General features: G+C 40.5%; 1 protein-coding gene across 5 annotated transcripts in view; it reads right to left on the reverse strand.

Annotated features, from left to right (window-relative positions):
* LOC140480570 (tyrosine-protein phosphatase non-receptor type 3-like) overlaps nucleotides 1–23,663 on the reverse strand; it is a 220,608-nt gene that overhangs the window by 52,403 nt on the left and 144,542 nt on the right. For all 5 annotated transcript variants that reach the window (XM_072575577.1, XM_072575574.1, XM_072575576.1 and 2 more), the window contains 4 exons: nucleotides 21,204–21,370; nucleotides 18,213–18,303; nucleotides 17,954–18,015; nucleotides 13,653–13,799 (listed from right to left, as the gene is read on the reverse strand). In XM_072575577.1, the coding sequence (XP_072431678.1) occupies nucleotides 13,653–13,799; nucleotides 17,954–18,015; nucleotides 18,213–18,303; nucleotides 21,204–21,370 (467 nt within the window). The remainder of the gene's footprint in view (nucleotides 1–13,652; nucleotides 13,800–17,953; nucleotides 18,016–18,212; nucleotides 18,304–21,203; nucleotides 21,371–23,663) is intronic.

The raw sequence follows: 23,663 nt of genomic DNA on the forward strand, positions 1-23,663 counted from the left end.
TTCTCTCCAACAACTTGCCCACCACCGAAGTCAGGCTCACCAGTCAATAGTTCCCTGGCTTATCTTTACTGCCCTTAAACAGTGGCACCACGTTTGCCAACCTCCAATCTTCCGGCACCTCACCTGTGACTATTGATGATACAAATATCTCAGCAAGAGGCTCAGCAATCACTTCTCTAGCTTCCCACAGAGTTCTCGGGTACACCTGATCAGGTCCTGGGGATTTATCCACCTTTACCTGTTCCAGCACTTCCTCCTCTGTAATCTGGACATTTTGCAAGATGTCACCATCTATTTCCCTACATTCTATATCTTCCATTTCCTGTTCCATAGTAAATACTGATGCAAAATATTCATTTAGTATCTCCCCCATTTTCTGTGGCTCCACACAAAGGTCACCTTGCTGATCTTTGAGGGGTCCTATTCTCTCCCTAGTTACCCTTTTGTCTTTAATATATTTGTAAAACCCCTTTGGATTCTCCTTAATTCTATTTGCCAAAGCTATCTCATGACCCCTTTTTGCCCTCCTGATTTCCCTCTTAAGTATACTCCAACTTCCTGTATACTCTTCTAAGGATTCACTCGATGTATCCTGTCTGTACCTGACATATGCTTCCTTCCTTTTCTTAACCAAAACCCTCAATTTCTTTAGTCATCCAGCATTCCCTATACCTACCAGCCTTCCCTTTCACCCTGACAGGAATATACTTTCTCTGGATTCTTGTTATCTCATTTCTGAAGGCTTCCCATTTTCCAGCCGTCCCTTTACCTGCGAACATCTGTCTCCAATCAGCTTTCGAAAGTTCTTGCCTAATACTGTCAAAATTGGCCTTTCTCCAATTTAGAACTTCAACTTTCAGATCTGGTCTATCCTTTTCCATGACTATTTTAAAACTGATAGAATTATGGTCACTGGCCCCAAAGTGCTCCCCCACTGACACCTCAGTCACCTGCCCTGCCTTATTTCCCAAGAGTAGGTCAGGTTTTGCACCTTCTCTAGTAGGTACATACACATACTGAATCAGAAAATTGTCTTGTGCGCACTTAAATTCCTCTCCAGCGAAGCCTTTAACACTATGGCAGTCCCAGTTGATGTTTGGAAAGTTAAAATCCCCTACCATAACTACCCTATTATTCCCCTCTGACTATTGGGGGGTCTATAATACAATCCCAATAAGGTGATCAGCCCTTTCTTATTTCTCAGTTCCACCCAAATAACTTCCCTGGATGTATTTCCAGGAATATCCTCCCTCAGCACAGCTGTAATGCTATCCCTTATCAAAAATGCCTCTCCCCTTCCTCTCTTGCCTCCCTTTCTATCCTTCTTGTAGCATTTGTATCCTGGAACATTAAGCTGCCAGTCCTGCCCATCCCTGAGTCATGTTTCTGTAATTGCTATGATATGGACTTGCATAATTGTAGCAAGACTTTCTTATTCTTGAACTACAGTGCCTTTACATTTACCTTCTTCATTTGCCTGTTGCATCTATACATTAACACTGAATGGAGGACCTTAATACAGTCAAGTCAGCAGTATGTGGAGGATTTAGAGACCCGAACAGAACTGAAGAAATTAATGGTGATTTCAATATTTATCTTATTTTTTCATGGTAATGTGTTTTGGATTCTAAGACTAATGCTAGAACAGAAAGTGGTTTTCATAAAGTTCATTAGTTTATCGAATAATTAATTACATGAATATTAATATATTCCATTAATTATGGTTTGAGAAACTGGAAAACTGTACTGAAGAGAGATTTATCAAGTGATTTCAGGGAAACAAGTTAAAAAGGTCAAAGCAATGGTGGTTTACTCGATGTCTAAACGACTTTGAGGAAAGTGTGTCTGCAAAGCTTTTAAGAAAAAAGTAAGAGATAGATCTATGGCCTAACTATTGGACAGATGGTCTTAAGCGGAAAAAAAAATGCTTGAATCTGTACTGAAGGTTGCCGAGCAACAGTCACTGAATGAAGGTTGTTTTTTTCACTATACACTTGGACGTGGCAGCTGTGGTGAAGCATGGAATGAGATAATGTGATTCTTTCTGTTATTCAGAGAAGAACCCAGAAAGCAAAACCAGCTAAAAAGCTCTATGTCTGAACTTGCTTAAGAAACCTGATAAAGTTTCAATCATCAGGAGTTTGTTCCATCTGAGTCTGAAAATCTTCAGTCATTCTGCAACTATCAACAATTACCTCTTGTCTCCAGGAAATCAAAGACACCATGGAGTCAACCAACTCTATCTTCTGAAACTGAACCACTGACCCACAGGAGTGTTGTTTCTTTTTTGCTTATTTCTCAAATCGATGACATTTCTGCAGAGCTGTGGTGTCTGGACTGTGTACAAGTGTGTATGTTGGTTTAAAGGAATATACTTTAAGTCTGCATTGTAGCTTAGACAGTAACATGTTTGCCACTTAGTCATACAGCTGTACAACACGGAAAAAACTCATTCATGCTGACCAGATAATCTAATCTAGTCCCATTTGCCACAACCTGGCTCATATCCCTTTAAACCCTTCCTATTCATTTACCCAACCAGATACCTTTTAAATGTTGTAATGGTACCAGCCTCAACTGCTTCCTCTGGCAACTCATTCCAGACACGCATCACTCTTTGCGTGAAAAAGTTGGCCGTTCGGTCCCTTTTAAATATTTCTCCTCTCACCCTAAACCTATGCCCTCTAGTTCTGAACTCGCCTACTACAGGGAAAAAACCTTGGCTATTCACCCTATCCATGCCTCTCATGATTTTATAAACTTCTATAAGGTCACCTCTCAGCCTTCAACTCTCCAGGAAAAACAGCCCCAGCCTATTTAGCCTCTTCCTATAGCACAAACCTTCCAGCCCTGGCAACATCCTTGAATATTAATGTATTTCCATTAATTATGGTTTTGAGAAACTGGAAAACTGGACTGAAGAGGGATTTATCAAGTGATTTCAGGGAAACAAGTTTTTTCTGAACTCTTTCAAGTTTCACAACATCTTTTCTAAGCCAGGGAGACCAGAACTGCACACAGCATTCAAAAACAGGTCAAACCAATGTCCTATACTGCCACAACATGACCTCCTAACTCCTGTATTCAATGCACTGAACAATAAAGGCCTTCTTCACTATCCTATCTGCCTGCGTCTCCACTTTCAAGGAACTATGAACCTGCACTTCAAGATCTCTTTGTTCAACACCACTTTCCAGGACCTTATCATTAAGTGTATAAGTCCTACCCTGATTTGCCTTTCCAAAATGCAGCACCTCTCATTTATCTCACTTGAACTCTATCTTCCAACCCTTGGCCTATTGGTGGATCTGATCGAGGTCTCATTGTACGGAGTCAACCTTCTTTGATGTCCACTACACCTGCAGTTTTGGTGTCATCTGCAAAACTTACTAACCATACTGATATTCACATCCAAATTATTTATATAAATGATGAAAAGCAGTGAACTCAGCATCCATCATTGTGGTACACTGCTGGTCACAGGTCTCCAGTCTGAAAAATAACCCTTCACCACTATCTTCTGCCTTCTACCTGTATCCAGTTCTGTATCCAATTGGCTAATTTTCCCTGTATTCCATGAGATCTAGTCAACCATGAGGAATTTTGTCGAACGCCTTATAAAGATCACATCCACTGCTCTGCCCTCAACAAACCTCTTTATTACTTCTTCCAAAAAAACTCAATCAAATTAGTGAGACACGATTTCCCATGCACAAAGCCATGTGAGCCATCCCTAATCAGTCCTTGCCTTTCCAAACACATAAAATCGTATCCCTCAAAATCCCATTTGTATCCCTGGTCTATAGTTTCCTGACTTTTCTTTACCACCTTTCTTAAATAATGGCACCACGTTTGCCAACCTCCAGTCTTCCAGCACCTCACCTGTGACTATTGATGATACAAATATCTCAACAAGGGGCCCAACAATCACTTCCCTAGCTTCCTACCGACATCTAGGTACATTTGATCAGATCCTAGGGATTTAACCATTTTCACGCGTTTTAAGCCATCCCAAACTACCTCCTCTGTAATATGGACATTTTGAGATGTTGCTATTTATTTCTCCATGTTCTCCATCTTCCATAACCTTCTCCACAGTAAACACTGATGGAAAATACTCATTTAGTCTCTCCCCCATTGCCTGCAGTTCCACACATAGTGGCCTTGATGATCTTAAGGGGCTCTATTCTCTCCCTTGTTACTCTTTGGTTCTTAAATGTTCTTATAAAATCCCTTTGAATGCTCTTTAACCCTATTTGCCAAAGCTATCTCATGTCATCTTTTTCCCTTTCTGATTTCCCTTGGAGTATACAGTATTCCTACTGCCTTTATATTCTTCAAGGATTCACTCGATCTCTGCTGTCTTATACTTGCCATATGTTTCTTTCTTATTCTTAACCAAAACCTCAATTTCTCTAGTCATCCAGCATTCTCGACACCCACCAGCTTTGCCCTTCACTCTAATAGGTGTTCACTGTCTCTCGGTATCTCATTTTTGAAGATTTCCCATTTTCCAGCTGTCCCTTTACCTGCGAACATCCACCTGCAATAAACATTTGTAAGTTCTTGCCTAATACCGTCAAAATTGGCCATCCTCCAATTTAAAATTTCAACATTTAACCCGGTCTATCCTTTTCCATCAGTATTTTAAAAGTAATACAATTATGGTCACTGGCCCCAATGTGCTCCCCCACTGCCACCTCAGTCACCTGCCCTGCCTTATTTCCCCAAGAGTAGGTAAAATTTTGCCTCCTCTCGAGTAGGTACATCCACATACTGAATCGGAATTGTTCTTAATAAACAAACTATTTTTGAGTTTATTGAAGGAAGTCTGGGGAAGTCTTTTTTTTCCTCCCCCAAATACAGTCAGTTCTGACATAATGCGATAGTTCTGTTGTTGTGCGATCTCGCACTATTAGAAAATTGCGCAAGAACCACGCCATTTAAACGAATGGGGCTGGAATCACTTAATGCCAATACAAGTAAGGGAAGTCTGCCTTCTAGAAATAATGGCCTGAATTCTTCAATCGTGTTAAGGCCAATTCGCATTGAAGAAACATGCTTTATAGTGGAATCAACTGTGCTAATAATAAAAATAAATTACCATTCTGGAGATTAAATAAAGCATTGACACTTTCAGTATGACTCATGAAGTAGCAGGTCTTGCTTGATTACCAGTGCACTCCTCAGTTAGAGTTGGAACATGATTAATTACGACACAATAAAAGATGCAGACTAAGTGATATCATGCGATTGTAGAATATAGGCTATCTCCTGGCTGCCAGTGTGATCCGGGATAAACATGTCTGCAGCAAGTGCGGCTGAACTACAGACATTACAACACATCAGGAAGGAGAAACATTACATGAACACATTATCTATACCAGTAACAAAGGAGGTTCCACTATGTCAATGAGGAGCTAGGCACCAAATTAAGAAGCAGAATCTCAAAGTTAATAACCTCTGGACTATTAGCTAATTCACATGCAAATTGCCATAAGGCAAATAAAATTTGAGAAATAAGTGTGTAGCTCAAAGACCAGTGCAGCAGAAGTGGTTTCCAGTTGTGGGGCACCTGAATAATGCTGGAATCAATTATTTTTTTACTGAGTCATATAACCAAGGAGCGTATAAACTAAACAAATTGGAACCACAAAGGATTACATTTGGGAATGTGGTAAATCAAAGAATAGAGATCAGGCAAGAGCGAAAAGTATTAATCTGGGAAATGACAAACAGACTGAGACAAGTGTAGGACAAGTAGGGAGAGTAATGTTTCATGATTAGTTTTGTTTATTTATATGGCCCAATCAAGCTGGTGTGCCTTTGTTTGAGTCTGTTTTTTGCATCTTACTTATGTGCAAGATGAAAAAGCAACAACTTATCTCCTCGTAGAAATGCTTAAAATCATGCAATATTGTTATATTATCCAGCTCAACTATTATCATGTGACTCTCTCTCGTCTCACTTGATAAAGAAATGTACTAGGGAATTTTGAACAGTAACATACTAATGATTTCATTACAGGACAGAGGTTCTGGGATCCTTGTTTAGTTCATTTCTATTTCACAGAGCCACATTATAAAAATTTGTAACCTTAAAATTTGCACAAGCAAATTCACATCCTCTCAACCTAGAGTCAGAGAGATGTACAGCATGGAACCAGACATTTAGGTCCAACTTGTCCACGCTGACCAGGTATCCTAAACTAATCTTTTCCCATTTGCTAGCACTTGGCTCATATCTCTTCCTATTCATATACCCATCCAGATGCCTTTTAAATACTGTAATTGTACCAGGCTCCACCATGTTCTCTGGCAGCTCATTCCATACACACACCACCCTCTGCATGAAAACGTTGCCTCTTAGGTCACTTTTACATTTTTCCCCTCTCATCCTAAACCTATGCCCTCTAGTTCTGGACTCCCACCCCAGGAAAAAGACCTTGTCTATTTACCCTATCCATGCCCCTCATGATTTTATAAACTTCTACAAGGTCACCACTCAGCCTCTGATGCTCCAGGGAAAACAATCCCAGCCTATTCAACCTCTCCCTGTAGCTCAAATCCTCTAACTCTGGCAACATCCTTGTAAACCTTTTCTGAACCATTTCAAGTTTCACAACTTCCTTCCTATAGAAGGCAGACCAGAATTGCGCCAAAAGTGGCCTAACCAAAGTCGTGTGCAGCCACAACATGACCTCCCAACTCCTCTACTCGATGCTCTGACCAATAAAGGAAAGCATACTTGTTAAAGCTTTATCAAAAACCTGGTGATATCAACAAAGCAGGGCTATGAGTCTACTGTGGGGAAAAAAAGGAGCAGGAAGAAAATAGCAATTATATTCAACATTAACTCTAGTTTATTTTAGTGTTTTATAAAAAGAGTAATCATACTTTCCTAAATGTACTTTTATATGAAAGTTATATATTAACGTGCATAAGATCTCACGATACCTTTTATACACCATTATGCACTGGTACTTTATAAACATTCTGAATAACTTTGAAGCAGTGTCTACTTTGTAATTTGACTGCATTAGGACTTGTGATCTCCATTGTGTGTGCAAATAGGTTTAATATTACAAACAACCTTTCCACTATGTCCTTTGTTTTAAAAGAAAGATAACTCATTTCCCAGCTCCATAAATAGACAGAGAACCATAACCTAACAAGTAGCTTCCAGCAACAAGCAGTCCCTGATAGAGGTTTGACTTAATGAGGATCTTGCTAATCTAGAACTAGGGGTCATAGTTCAAAAAATAAGTGGGTGCTCACTGTAGACAGAGATGAGGAAACATTTTTTTCTCTGAGAAGACTGAGTGCCTTTGGAACTCCCTTCCTAATAAGGTAGTGGATGTGGGATCTTTGAGTATTTTTAATGCAACCGTAGATAGTTTCTTGGTTACCAAGGGGATGAAAAATTATCAGTGATATGCAGAATGTAGAGTTGAGGTTAAAATCAGATCAGCCGTGATCTTACTAAGTGGAAGAGCACGTTCGAAGGCGGAGTGGTCTAATCTTGTGATTTCGCAAAATAGAGATGATGAGTTCAAAGTATCGACCATCTCTCAATCCTCAACAAATTGGCAAGAAAAATATCATAAATATCCTTATATATTATCAAGGAGTCAAAAGAACAGAAACTAACAATAAGAAGGTTGATCCTAGGAGTAACTGGCATCACCATAGTTCAACTGGATCACAGGGCTGTGCTCTCATTAGTGAGAGATGACTGGTGGTGGTTTAACCTTGGAACATAGAAAAATACAGCACAGAACAGGCCCTTTGGCCCACGATGTTGTGCTGAGGTTTACTCCGAATGTAAAACATAGTAACTTAACCTACACACCCCTCAACTCACTGCTATCCATGTGCATGCCCAGTGGTTGCTTAAGTGTCCCCAATGATTTTGCTTCCACCACCACAGCTGGCAACGCATTCCATTCATTCACAACTCTCTGCGTAACGAACCTACTTCTGACATCTCCTTTATATCTTCCTCCTAATACCTTCAAACTATAACTTCTTGTACCAGTCAATTTTACCCTGGGGGAATAGTCTCTGTCTATTGACTCTAACTATTCTTCTCATCGTTTTGTACACCTTGATCAGGTCTCCTCTCTTCCTCCTTCTCTCCAGAGAGAAAAGTCCGAGCTTATTCAACCTTTCTTCATAAGGAAAGTTCTCCAGTCTAGGCAACATCCTGGTAAACCTTCTTTGCATCTTCTCCACACCCTCTGTATCTTTCCAAAGTAGGGCAACCAGAACTGGACACAGTATTCCAAGTGTGATCTCACCAGGGACTTGTAGAGCTGCAGCAAAACCTTGTGGCTCTTAAACTCTATACACCTGTTAATGAAAGTCAAAACACCATATGCTTTCTTAACAACCCTATCCACATGAGTGGCAACTTTGAGGGATCTATGCACTTGCACACCCAGATCCCTCTGTTCCTCCACACTGCCAAGAATCCTGTCTTTAATCCTATATTCAGCATGCAAGTTAGACATTCCAAAATGCATCACTTCGCATTCATCCAGGTTGAACTCCATCTGCCATTTCTCAGCCCAGCCCTGCATCCTGTCTATGTCACACTGCAGCCTGCAATAGCCCTCTATCGACGACACCTCCAACTTTTGTGTCATCTGCAAATTTACTAACCCACCCCTCACCCAAGTCAGTTATAAAAACTACAAAGAGCAAAGGCCCAAGAATAGAACCCTACGGGATCCCACTCAACACTCCTCCAGGCAGAATACTTTCCATCTACAACCACTCTCTGCCTACTGTCAGCCAGCCAATTCTGAATCCAGATCTCCCTGTATCCCATACTTCCTGACTTTATGAATGAGCCTACTGTGGGGAACCCTATCAAATGCTTTACTGAAGTCCATATACACCACATACACTGCTTGACCGTCATCAACCGGTCTTGACACCTCCTCAAAGAACTCAATAAGATTTGTGAGCATGACCTGCCCCTCTCAAAGCCATGCTGACTGCCTTTATTCACACTCTGCTTTGCCAAATAGTCATAAATCCTATCCCTCAGAATTCTTTCCAAAACTTTGCTGACCACAGATGTAAGACTGACTGGACTGTAATTGCCAGGGATTTCCCTATTAACCTTCTTGAAAAGAGGAACTTTCGCCTCCTTCCAATCCTCCAGTAAGACTCCCGTGGAGAGTGAGGAGGCAAATATCTTCGCCAGCGGCTTAGCAACCTCCTTTCTTGCTTCCTGGTGCAGCCTAGGATAAATCTGGTCTGGCCCTGGGGAATTATCAATCTTAATATTTTCCAAAACTTCCAGCACATCAACTTAATCAAATTTGATCTGGTCAAGACTGTATCCCAGCTCCTCTAAGTTTTCATTTACAACATGTTCCCTTTCCTTTGTGCAAACCGAAGCAAAAAAACTCATTTAGGGCTTCCCCTGTCTGCTCAGACTCCACACAATTCAGTTCCCTCCAATATCCCTGATTGGCCCTACCTTCTCCCTGATCATTCTCTTATTCCTCACGTATGAGTAAAATGCCTTTGGGTTCTCCCTAATCCTTCTTGCCAAGCCTTTTTCATGCCCCTGAACACACCTGACAAAAATGGCTCCATCCAAATGATCTGCACTTGCGAGATTCCAGTCGATATTGGGAAAGTTGAAATCACCCATAACAAACACCCTGCTACTTTTGCATTATTCCAGAATCTGCTCGCCTATGAGATCTTCAATCTCTCTACTGCTATTAGGTGGTCTATAGAAAACCCACAACGTGGTGGCTGTTCCCTTGCTGTTCTTAACTTCTACCCAAACTGACTCAGTAGACAAACCTTCCTCAACAACCTTCGTTTCTGTAGCTGTGATGCACTCTCTGATTAGCAATGCTACACCCCCTCCTCTTTTTCCACCCTCCCTGTTCTTTTAAAACATTCTAAACCCTGGAACATCAAGCAACCATTCCTGCCCATGAAACCCATGTCTCCGTTATGGCCACAACATCGTAGCCCCAAGTACTGATCCATGCTCTAAGTTCGTCACTCTTATTTTGGACACTCATTGCATTAAAGCAGACACACTTTAACCGATTCCTTTGTTTCATTGCGTGAGGAACCTTCCCAATAGATTTACTACATTCTGTCATTGTCCCGTCTGCAACTGACCCCCCCCTCTCAGATATGTGGCTATGATTCCTTAACCCCTGCCAAACTAGTTTAAACCCTCCCGAATCACACGAGCAAATCTCCCACCCAGGACATTTGTGCCCCTCCAGTTCAGGTGCAAACCGTCCTTCTTGTACAGGTCCCATCTTCCCTAGAAGGTATCCCAATGGTCTAGGTATCTGAAGCCCTCCTTCCTGCACCAGCCTCGCAGCCATGTGTTAAACTGCATTCACTGACTGTTCCTCATCTCACTGTCTCGTTGCACCAGTAGCCTACTCGCCCTGCTCTTCAGCTTCCAACCTAACTCTCTGTAGTCACTTTTCAGATCCTCAATCCCTTTCTTGGCTATATCATTGGTGCCAATATGTACCACGATTTCTGGCTGCTCATCCTCCCCCTTCAGAATCTTGTAAACCCGATCGGCGACATCCTGGACCCTGGCACCAGAGAGGCAACATACTTTCCAGGGGTCCCGCTCCTGACCACAAAATCTCCTGTCAATCTGTCTAACTATTGAGTCCCCTACCGCTAGCGCTTTTCTATTTTCCCCCCCTTACCTTCTGAGCCACAGTGCCAGAGACATGACAACTATGGCTGTCCCCACCAGCAGTATCCATATTGCTGAGGGAAACAGCCACAGGGGATCCCTGCTCTGACCATCGGTTCCCTTTCCTTCCTCTGACAGTAACCCACCTGTCCTTATCCTGTGTCTGGGGAGTGACCACCTCTCTGTACATCCTCTCAATTTCCCCCTCAGCCTCCCGGATGATCTGTAGTTCATCCAGCTCCAGTTCCCTAACTCTGTTTTCGAGGAGTTGGAGTTGGGTGCACTTCCTGCAGATGTAGTCCACAGAGACATGTGAAGTGTCTCTCCCCTGCCACATTCTGCAGGAGGAACATGCAACTGCCCTAACATCCATATCCCACTACTCTGAAAGCCCGCACAGAACTAAACAAAGGAAGAGAACAAAAAAAAAAGAGAAACCTGAAAACTTACCTAGTTTACAGACTCTTAGTAAGGTTAGAGGTGGTGGGTGGGAGGGAGGCCCTATGGTGTAGGGTCTCGGGTTTAGATCTGACCCACTTAAAACCTTCCCAGAAGTCCTTTGTTCCTCCCTCACACCTCTCAGCAAATGGAGGCCCCGACACCTGAAGTGTTTTAAATGCTTTTACTCACCTTCCCAGCAGTCTTTTGCTCCTCTCTCACACCAGTCAAGTGAGGGAATAAATTGAGGATGTTGGTAACCTCATGTGGTGTGAGAATTGAACTCACGCTGTTCTGATTTGCAGAATCAAACGCAAGACTACTTGCATGCCAAGCAGCATACAGAGCATGCAGTAAGAAACTGCACAACCAGCAGCACAGTCCAAAGCTCTGTCATTGGGCCACATCCAGTGACAAATGGTGGAGGGAAATTAAAGAACTCACTGGAGGAGGTGGCTTCACAAATATCGGAGTTCCGAAGAAGGGTCACTGAACTTAAAATATTAACTCTGCTTTCTTTCCACATGTGCTGCCAGATCTAAAATTTCTACAATTTCTGAACTTGTTTCAGATTTCTAGCATCTGCAGCTGTTTGTTTTATCCACAAACATCTCCATCTTCAACAAAGGGTAGCCCAGCACATCAGCACAAGACTGAAGCATTTGCAAGAATCTCAGCCAGAAGTGATTAACCGATGATCCATTTCAACATCCTCCAGTGGGTCCAGCCGCACAGATAATTGTCTTCAACCAATTCTATTCACTTCACACAATATCAACAAATAAATGAAAGCACAGAATTCAACTTTGACAACACTACAGCAATAATATTGAAATTTTGTGCTCCAGAACTAGCTGCACACCTATCCAAGCCATTCCAGTACACTCACAACATGGAGATCTGCTCAGCAACATGCAAACTTGCCAGGCATATCCTGTGCACAAAAACCAGGATCAACCCAAACCAGTCAATGAGTCTCAGTCTCAATGAGCCCCATCATCTGCAAAGTGATGGAAAGTTAGTCGATAGTGTTGTAAAGTGGTGTTTACTCAACCAGAACTTGCATACTAATGCCCAAAATGGGTTCCACCAGGCCCACTCAGCGTCTGATCTCATTACAATCTTGGTTCAAACCTGGACAAAACAGGTGAACTCAAGAGGACAAGTGAAATTAACTGCCCATGGCATTTGGTGGCATTTGACCAGTGTGATGTCAAGGAACCCTAGAAAAACAGGAGTTGATGGGAATCAGAAGGATTGGAGTCATACCAAACACAAATAAAAATGGTTTTGCTTGTTGCAGGTCAATCATCTTAGCTATCAGTACAGGAGTTCCTCAGGGTGGTGTGTAGGCCCAGATATTTTAGCTGCTTTAATGACTTTCTTTCCTGGTACGGTCAAATGTAAAGATGATTGTTGACTATCGCATTTCACCATTTATAACTCCTCAGATTCTGAAGCAGTCCATGCCCAAATGCAACAAGACTTGACAATATTCAGTATGAGCTGATAAATGGCAAGTAACATTTATACCACACAAACACCAAGCAATGATTTTCAACAAAAGAGAATCAATCTATAATACTCTATGACGTGATTTCCCCTGTATCAACTTCTTGGCATTGCCATGGACCAGAAACTGAACTGGACTGGTCACAAATACAGCAGCTACAAGAGAAGGTCAGAGGCTGATATTCTAGCAGGAAGTAACTGATCCCCTGATTCTTCAAAATCTAGAAGCACATGTTAGGTTGTGATGGATTATTCATCACTTGCTTGTGTCATCATGACTCCAACAAAACAAGAAATTTCACACTATCTGAGACAAAGGACTGCTATTCACTGGCATGCCTCCCAGTATCTTAAACATTCATTCTTTTCACTGCCCAGGGACATTGGCAGTGCATCACATCTAGAAGGTGTGCTGCAGAACTCAGCAAGCCTCTTGCCAGCACCTTCCAAACTTGCAGATTCTACAACTTAGGACAAGGGGAGCAGCGACAGGACACACCACTCTCTGTACATTTCCCTTCAAGCCACATAGCATCCTGACTTGCAATTGTAATATCTTCCTTCACTGTTACAGAATCAAAATCCTGAAACCCTTTCTCTGCAGCCTGTGTGCGCTGACATTAGATGGACTGCAGTGGTTCAAGAAGCTGGCTCAGAACCACTGTCATAAGTGTAGTTAAGGATGCAAAACAAATGCTGGCTATGCCATCAACATGCTGACTAGACTGCTAGCATGTAGATCAGACTCACGCTGATAGCACAGGATTCAATTCCTGATTGAGACGAAATAATCTTGGGGCCTGTGTCCTCACTCGAATGTAGATCTGTTACTCCCTAACAAACCTCCTGAATAAATCATTAGATTTACGGTTGAGCAAAATGACTATGATCCCATTAATAAATGTCTTCAGTAACTTTGTCAGATGAATGTCAGCATTCTAGATTAATTAAATTATTCAATTTCAAGATTTCAAATGCAACAATGTCCAAATACTTACCCGTCCCCTTTCTGCAAGGGTAGTTAACATGACAATTAAAGATGAACTTTGCTCCCAAACTGTTTGCCAAAAGTGTTGACAGGTATGTGGAAGTGGACCTTGGGATGCAATGTACTTATTTTGGATAATGGTACCACAGATTTCCATCTGTAAAAGGAGCAAAATTCAAACATTTCAGTGAAGCAGGTTATGTTAGCACAAATAACAACACATTAACCCCAGTGGCGGCTTCGGGGAGAAACCCCCAGTGTAGACTCCCCCACCTCGGGCTGAAGCCCCCTAGAATGGATCCCCTGCCGTGGGGTGAAGCCCCCAGTGTAGACTCCCCCGCCTCGGGGTGAAGTCCCCCTTGTAGACTCCCCCGCCTCGGGGTGAAGCCTCCACTGTAGACCTCCTGCCTTGGGGTGAAGCCCCCCCTTGTAGACTCTGCTGCCTCGGGGTGAATCCCCTGTGTAGACTTCCCCCACCTCGGGTGAAGCCCCCAGCACGGGACCCCCTGCCTCAGTGTGAGGCCCCCAGTGTCGACCCTCCGCCTTGGGGTGAAGCCCCCAGTGTGGATCATCTGCTTTGGTTTGCTCTCTTTGTCTGTTTTAGGATGGTAATGCTACACATATAACTTAATATATTTATTTTTCTAATTTATATCTGTATCTATGCACCTTTGTACATAATATGGCGCCAGAAATAGTGACTTTGTATACTCTTCACTGTACTCATGTATCCCTGTAGTTCAGTCCATGTGAAAATAGAGTCTATATCTAATATTTTCTACTCAAATATACATATACACCTTGACACATTTGAAATTTCCAGAAATTTTTAATTTCAAAAACAATTCAATTTTAAAAAATGCCTTTCCAGAGATCGACCTTTCGAATCAAGTGATGAAGGTGTAATACAGTCAAGAGTTATACAGCATGGAGTCAGACCCTGTGGACCAAATGGTCCGCATCATGTTCTCAAACTAGTACCACCTGCCTATGTTTGGTCCATATCTCTCCAAACCTTTCCTATTCAAGTACCTATCCAAATGCCTTTTAAATATTGTAACTATACCTGCATCCACCACTTCCTCTGGCGGTTTTTATCCCCACACATGAATCACTCTGTCTTAAGAAAAAGTTGCACCTCAAGTCCTTTTTAAATCTTTCTCCTCTCACCTTATAAATATGCGTCCTAGTTTTGAACTCCCCCACCCTAGAGAAAAGACCCTTGTCATTTACCTTATCTACGCCTCTCAAGGTTTTGTAACTCAAACCATCCATTCCTGGTAAATCTTTTCTGAATGCTCTCCAGTTTAACAATATCTTTGTGATAACAGGGTGACCAGAACTGCAAATATTACTCCAGAAGACGTAATACCGGTATACCATACTAATCATAACAAGAAATTAATGACAAAATCTAATCATTTCCACTAGGTTTTGAAATATCTAAAATATTCTCTTCTGGTTATCCTTACAGATGTACGAGTAAAACTTTTTAGTGCATAATTTGGGGAAGGATTTTGAATATTGTGATGAAAGGTGTGAGATTCAATATAATTTATTTTAAAGTCTGAATTTGAGTTATTGGCATCTGGGTTTTGGTCAGTGAATCGTGACCCTGCTGTTGTCAGAATTAAGTACAGATCTCTCACATTAGAGTTAATCTTTCTCTGCACCTTCTCTACAGCTGTAATACTATATTTTGTATTCTGTTTTATTACTTACATAAGGTACGAGTTGTTTAGACAGCATGCAATATTAATACTGAATGCAATATTATATCACGGTACGTGACAATAATAAATCAAAAGAGTTTAATAATCAACTTATACATATTTCTGAAGCCATGGTGTTTTTTTTTGTATAGAATGCATCTTTTTATTTTTCTGTAGTTTTGATTGTAAACTGAATTGGGCACAGGACTGTTTTCAAACTAAGGATCGTGGAAGGAATTGCTGCACATTTTAAAAGAAAGTTACTGAAAGGTGGAGCCTATTTGCAAATAGACCGACACCAGTGAAGTGTACAAAGTGAGTTCGGCCTGCAACAAACTACTGATTGGTTTCTAAAGGTGTGACCAGTTCTGAATGATGAAGGCCATCATCAGCCTGACAATTATCTGATTGACTCCTGGATAGCTGGAAAGCTTGTGGGGATATAGGATACTGGCAGAAACCTTCAGACTGCTGACATGGGCAGATGGGGCGTCTTTTGCTCCAGTAAAATATCTAGAGCCTGAAGAAAGCCAGTTTATTTTCCCTCACCTGTTGTTGCAAGCAGTTTCCTTTAATAATTAAAGGTCTTTAATAACTAATAATTAAAACAACCTTGGAGTTAGCGTATCAATTGCTTGTGCCTCTTGCATAGAAGAGCAAAGTACCTGAAGAGACTAAAGTCTTGGCAATACCTGTTGACTGGGGTCACTGAGCTGTTTCACTAGTAATATTTCCCTTCACCCAAAATATCAATGTTTTTTGCCTGTCTGTATGTGCTTGCAGGGGGTTTTCAGGACAGGGATTAGAATTTTAACTCGTAGAGTTATTTGTCGATAATCATAGATGCTTACCTGTAGAATCAATTTATTTTTGATAAATAACACTTCTTAAGCACCGAAATGTGATTTTTTGTTTAGCCTGGGACTATCCGACAGGTAAATTGCAGATTCTGCATACTTACATAATGATTCTGGGAATAACAGGGCTTGATTTTCAGCTTCATCCCAGTGAAACATGGCATTTAACAAAAAAATGAGATAGCTCTTAGAAGCTCATGTTTATATTGGGAGAATTTTTATGAGCAAACAAAAGTAAACTGCTGTGCATTTGCCTCTCAGTTTAGAAGATGAGAGACTTTTTTTTTAAAATTAAGGAAGACACCAATAGCTTGAAGAAAATTTTTTTTTCGTTTGGGCAGTTTACAGAAATCTTGGCTGAAGTTGGATGTGTAAAACAACTGCCCCTGATTAGAGGAGGTGGAACTGTTAAGAAATAGGTTACCTCAGTGTCAGCACTGCAGCTTGAAACGCCCAGACCAGAAGTATTTGGTAAAACCTTAAAGGGGTTATATGAAGCTGAGAAAGTCTCAACTCATTGGATGAAGGCTTTAGGACACTCTCAGATTCTCCAGTCTGTGTATTGAAGCCACAGTTAAACTAAGCTCGAAAGATATGAAAGAGACGAGAATTTCCACTGGCGAGAGTAATGTAAAAGGAGTGCTATTGGGATTAATGGAATTTTTTTTAAGCACCGGTTTCAAAATCTTTAGTTTTGTATCACATAAATACAGGTAGCTTAACCTATTTTCATTTCTTTTACTTAAAAATTTTGGTTTATGAATGAAACCTTTTTGCAACAATGCGTCTTTGTATTTTAGTGAAAGACCAACTTACCTAAACCGATAAACAAAATAAAATCTATCAAGCCAGATTTCAGTCTGGCATCTGGCTTGTCCAGTAACAACATCACCTGGGTTCATTACAGCATTAATATATGAGCTATGTGCTTAAATTCTGTTTGTTGACATCTTAAGTAAATTATGGGTGTTTCCATTTTTGTATAAAATAGTGGCATCATCCTCCATAATTCAGGTATCACGTATTATAAGCTTCTTACAAAAGCACTAATTTAGTTGGAAGAATCTGTTCTGAAGAAGGGTTACAAAACCTGAATGGTTAATGGAAAAAAGATGTGTTTTTTCTCCACGGATGTTGTTAGGTGTGCTGAGTTACTCCAAAAATTTCTGTTTGCGTTTTGGATTTCCAACATTCAGAGTTCTTTGACTTTTTTTATTTGTTATTTATTATAATAATAAATTATTCTTGTCTATTCACATGCATATTTATCTGACCTGTATTTATGTGGGATTTTTCAAGAATCAACCTTACTGACTCAGGTGGATGGTTTGTCAAGAGGACGATTTCTCGGCTACCATTGCTCTCAAGGGGTTATAAATTCATGCAGCATAGAGTTTTCCTGACTTATAGATCTCAACAAAATTAAACAATACATTTACAACAACAGCAGCAGCAGCAGGAACAGCCAAAGATGACAGTTTTAGCCTGATCTATATTCAACAGGATCACAGCTGACAATAATAATCCACAACATTAACAAGAGGTAAGTTTGTTCGTAAGCAGTCAAACTATTTGCTGTCATTTGATGATTCAAAGATAATCCAAAATAATTGACTTGGCAAATTGAAATGAATCTCCATTTGCAGAAGCCTTGATTATGAACTACCGCTAAAATCCATTCAGATACAAAAGCCAAACCACAATTGCATTTTCTTTTACCATATCAGAAATTGAATACTTACATTGACGTAACTGCCATTAATATAATCTTCTGATCCATCTAATACAACTCTAGTAACATCATCTGTACAAAAGTGAAGAAAAATGAAATTTAAGATTTCCAAAAGTTATTCTTAAACATTGTTCTTTGTTATTTCATTATAAGCATGAAAAGCAGGTTCAGGGTTGACCATTTTTAGTTCACTAACAAATAAAGCAATTACTTAATGAACAAATGCATATCATCATAAATTAGCCAAGAAACAACTGCATAACACTCACATGGCAACACATCTTTGTATCGGTTTTTGTCCATATTTTGTGGCATCTTTGCATGTGTGACAGCCAATCCAGGTTTTTTCCTGTAAAGTTGCTTGAAAATGAAGATGAAAAAATATTAGTTCTAACTGGAGAGTTTTCACATTTATTTGTGTTATCGTTCCAATGTAAAGCTTGCCGATATCAGACTTTTTAACCTCTCAGTACAGGAAGTAGTGGCATTCCCCTGTCTCACTTTCTTTCAAGAGGAAGAAAAGGATGAGAAGAAGCAATACAAGGAAGCCTTGCTCACAGTTTCCTCAAACTTCTTTCTTCTTATTCTAAGTCTTAATCTTGAAATTTCTGTCAGCATCTGTCACCCTGTATGATCTGTTTTGTCCATGTTGTTCTTACAAACATTGAACTCTTTTTTCCCTTGCCTACCTTAAAGTATAGGGCAAAGTGAGGACTGCAGATGCTGGAAACCAGAGTTTAGATTAGAGTGGTGCTAGAAAAGCACAGCAGGTCAGGCAGCAACTGAGAAGCAGGAAAAATCGACGTTTCGGGCAAAAGCCCTTCATCAGGACCATCCAGCACCACTCTGGTCTAAACTATACTTTGAGGTATTTAAACGAAGTGTGGTAAACCTTCCACACAGTATTAAGCTCCTGTCCCAATATAAATTAACCCAAAAAAATGATAACTAATAAATAAGAGGAAAGAGCTCTTGCACAACTGTAGTGGTACACCAAAGGTGTGGTAGAACATGTCCAAACAGATATTGAATGATCATTGAGCCATGGATGAACAGTGTCAGTTTCAGAATTCAATAAGAAACTTGATTATTGTATGTTTTATGGGATAAAGCCTATTTTGAGAAATAAAACATTTTGGGGTGTGCATCATTTTAAACTGGGATTCTTTGGAAGCAAATTCTTTGATCAGAAATAACAAGTAAATTGAAGGCAAGCTTATAATTTGATTTATTACTTGATTCAGTAGTAATTACACACAAGAGTGAAACTATTTATTAGATTAGATTACTTACAGTGTTGAAACAGGCCCTTCAGCCCAACAAGTCCACACTGACCCTCCGAAGAGCTACCCACCTAGACCCAATCCCCTACGTTTACCCCTTCACCTAACACTACGGGCAATTTAGTAAGCCCAATTCACCTATGAAGGGAAAACAAAACTCATTGGATAAGGAGAAGTTAAGTTATTAAGGAGGGCCAAGTCAGCTAAACGCTACTTGCATGAGGTTGCATGTTAACTTTTATTTAACCAGAGAATGTGGTATTGTGCACGTTATCTACACTGACATCATACTAGCATTCCAAGGAAGCAAATGGTCAGACACTCTCGCATTTGATTTGACAATATTCATCAGGAAGATAGAAGTCAGAATCCAGGAGACAAGCTTATAATTTGATCTATTATTTGATTCAGTAGTAATTACACACAAGAGTGAAACTATTTATTGGATTAGATTACTTTCAGTGTGGAAACAGGCCCTTCAGCCCAAACAAGTCCACACTGACCCTCCGAAGAGCTACCCACCCAGACCCATTCCCCTACATTTATCCCTTCACCTAACACTATGGGCCATCAGATGATAAGCATATGACATAGGAGTTGTTGATAGCGTTTTGTATCTACGTTCCATAATCACTAACAATCTTCACTTGATGCTAAAATGAGCAAACCCATTACAAAAACTAAACGTGTCTAAGATGAGCATGAGTGTGCAGATTAATAACAGATTAATGAAGAATATTAAGGTACAAAGCCTGCATTCTCTGCGCACTCATTCAAAGGAGCAAGAATGGTAAACAAAATAAAATGCTGATCAACTTCCACTTTCGCTGTCTTAGCTTTCGCATCTCTTCGTAGGACAAAGTCACAAACTCAGTTTGATAACTCTGTCAGCATACACTCATTACCATTCCAATGATGTCTGTGCTGGCTTGGCTACCTTCAGGTGGGCATCATTATCTGCTGACTGTCCATACTTACGCTGATGGTCCAGATCTCTGAAGGTTGGCTGACTCTTTACAAGGGTACACTGTGATGGGGAGGGGGTTGGACAGGAAGCTTAACTGGTTGGAAAGAGGGATTGGAGAAAACAGACTAGTGATTTCTGCATGCATTGGGAACAACCTGCATTTAAATCTCTCTCTCAGCCTCTAGATCTTACAGTAAAGGAACTTGTACACAGATTTTGAATGGAATTAAATTTATACCCCATGATGAAAGTTTACCTTTGAATTAAAGGCATAAAACCATAATGACTCAACTTCAATGCACTGTGGAGGTCACTAGTCCAATTAGCATAGAAGACTTTCATACCTTACAATTCTTTAGCCATATTTAAAAAAACTCATTTATGAGTCACTCCTCCTAGCAACAGGACTTGGTGAAATTCAAATTCAGCAGCCAATCCATTATAAATAGCTACAGAGAATAATAGTGAAGTTTTATAATCCTAGAGGATACTGTCCCATTAGGGAGATGACTCCTGGTGGGTTTACCCTGAGGATCACCACACCTCAGTTGAGAAGACAGAACTCTCATGGTGACCTTCGTTGGTACAGGAATTGAACATGCTGTTGGAGATGCTCTGCATTTCAAATCAGCTGTCCAGTTAATTAAATTAATCAATACCCAATCAATGCAGGAAATAAGAACACAAAAACAAGGAGGAGTTGGTAATTCAGCACATTGAGCCTGCTCTGCCATTCAATACAATCATGCCTGGTCTCAATTCAGTCTCAACTCCACTTTCTTGCCTGCTCTCCAGAACCCTTCAACCTATTACAATTTAGAAATCTATAAACATTAAATAAGGTGGATGTACTGACACAAGTGGTTAAAGGGAGAAGGCATCGCCACCTTCTAAAGGAATGTTAGGATGTGTATTAAATGCTGGCCTAGCTATCAAATGCCAACATACCATGAATGAAAAAAATCCAACTACATGAATTATTTTGCAGTCAAACAGGTGAATAAACTTACATCAAACTGATTAAGTATAGCTCCGCTTTCAAGTCCTTTTCGAAGCTGAATCATGGATTCTTCTAATGAATCACCATATTCAGGATATGAGGAATGAATGGAATTGTTTGGAAAACACCGGAAGTCTATTTCCTCTTCCACCTTGTCCTCTTTATGACTGCTTGTAACTTGAAAATTAGAAATTTTTCAAACAAAGGTTTATTATTAACAATTTTTTTATCAAGCTGGCTATGTAACTTATAATTCATAATGTGATAACTTTATCTTATTTTGTAAGTTAAGCAAGGCAGAGGCGCTCTAAGCATCAAGGTAGGCGCAAAGTGAACGTGTGTTAAAAGTGAGTGAGCAAGCAACCTGGAGATGCTTTCTGGTCCAGTCTGAGAACTGGGTACCTGTCGCTGTGCACAAAGTGTCTTTACAACTGCATTGAAATGAAATGTGCTGGTGCATTCCACAATGCAGCATTAAAGTGCAGAAGTGCACTGTGCAGTGAGGCTGATACTTTGCGGATGCCAATGTCTGAACATAAGCGAGTGTGATGGTTCTGTGTGGAGCATACATTAAGATGCTGTTGCCAGTGTCCGTGATGGAGGTCCAGAAGAGCAAGTGGCAAGCTGCAATTATTAGGCACCCATTTAAACTTCCATTTTGGGGAATTCTTGGTATGTACTTTCTATCCACTGGGTGAGAGAATGTGAACCTGTGCATTGATGGGGAGAGAATAGATAGCAATCAGGGTAATAATGAGCAATAATTCCAATTAATGAGGTTCTTGCTGCTCACAAGCAAGATGCCTAGGATTTAGTTGCAGATGTGACCTCTTAGTCTTGATGTTGATCTGGGCTTCCCTGGACAATTCACCTATTTTCCCAAGTTTCTCACAATAACCCAGGTCATTCAGAGGCTGGAAAGATTTTCTTCAAGGTGATTAATAATAGTGAGCTGAAGATAAACATTATCATACCACAAGTACTTAGCATCTGGAATGCACTCTACAAGCTTGGTGAAGGCAATTATGTCTTTCAAATCCGAACTGGAAAACTATCTGATTAGATGATATTTGAAGGGGTTGTGGGAAATTCCAGGGTCTGCAAGTTATTTCACTAAATTATTATATATTTTTAAACCCTTTCAGCAGACTTACAGAGAAAAAATACAGGGAAATTTGACTTGCTCTTACAGACAGCTGACCGAGACATAACAAACTGAATCACGTCTTTCTGTGCTGTAAGCATTCTTTAATGCTCTGATTCTAAGTATTGTGGGTCACTATCAGCCACAGCTGAATACCTCTAGGATCAGCCCCTCTCTCTCAATCCTAACTTGCTAATCAGCTCAATATGGAAGTCAATCAATTTCTTATTCTCTCAATTGAGAGTTTTATTAGCCACGTTCAAACAAATCACAAACTAGAAACTGGCTCAGGACTATTGATTATGCCGTAGTTCACCAGTTGGCTTAGGGCACATTTTAACTGAGAGGTGGTGAATGTGCAGACAGTGTCTGAATTCATCCCAAGTAGTCAGTAAGGAACATTTTCTCTACTGGGGGTTTATTACAGATGATTAGGATGCAATCTCAACATATTTTTACAATAATCCCACATGGCTTTCTGAGAATATAGAAAGTCTTATCAGAAACAATGACTGATGTAGAACTCAACTGCTTTTGAAATGTGGCTGGCTATTTGAAAAACAGCAAATGTAAGGGGAAGGGAAAGAGCAGGCAGCTAGGTAAGAAAAAGAGGAAAGGCAAAAGTAAAAGAGCCACTTGTCAAATAGGGATTGCGAAGCGTGTGTAGCAAGTTGGCATTGCTGTAAAGCCGACTGCAAGGACTGAGCAGTGAATCGGTGTCTCCATGAAGCGGAGAGGAGAGTAATGAATTTGGAGAGATGGTGCTGGTTGGGTGCATCTTTAAATAGCCCTAAGTTAAAAAGCATGTGGAATAGGGTCAGGTGAGTACTTCTGTTTCTTTTACTAATTAAAATGATGTAGTCCATTCGCTTAAATAAAATAAGTTAGGGGACTTTGGACAGAAAATTGTGTGGTTGGAATGGAAAAGGGTGCTTAGCCTAACTGGTATCCTTTAAAGAGAATAACTAATGAGCTTAATCTAAAGAAAGACTACCAGGAAATCTCACAGATGTGATATACTCCTTTTCTAGTATGTGGGAGGTCATGGACACTTGGTGACCACTAATGCAGGAAGTGTGTCCAACTGGCTAAATGCAATTTGCAGGCAGAATTGCAGATGAACTCTCAGTGGCACATCTATGGTGATGAGATTATTGTGGACATCACATTCAGTGAGGTGGCACCCTGCAGGTGAAGACTGAAAAGGCAGCAAGAAGATTAACTACCAGAGTAGAGGAAGGCAGAGAGAGCAGGAGACCCCTGTGGCTTCCCTCACTTTAACAGATATACTACTCTGGATACGGTTAGGATGAGTTGACTTCCCAG

This window comes from Chiloscyllium punctatum, chromosome 8, assembly GCF_047496795.1.
Source record: "Chiloscyllium punctatum isolate Juve2018m chromosome 8, sChiPun1.3, whole genome shotgun sequence".
Lineage (NCBI taxonomy): Eukaryota > Metazoa > Chordata > Chondrichthyes > Orectolobiformes > Hemiscylliidae > Chiloscyllium > Chiloscyllium punctatum.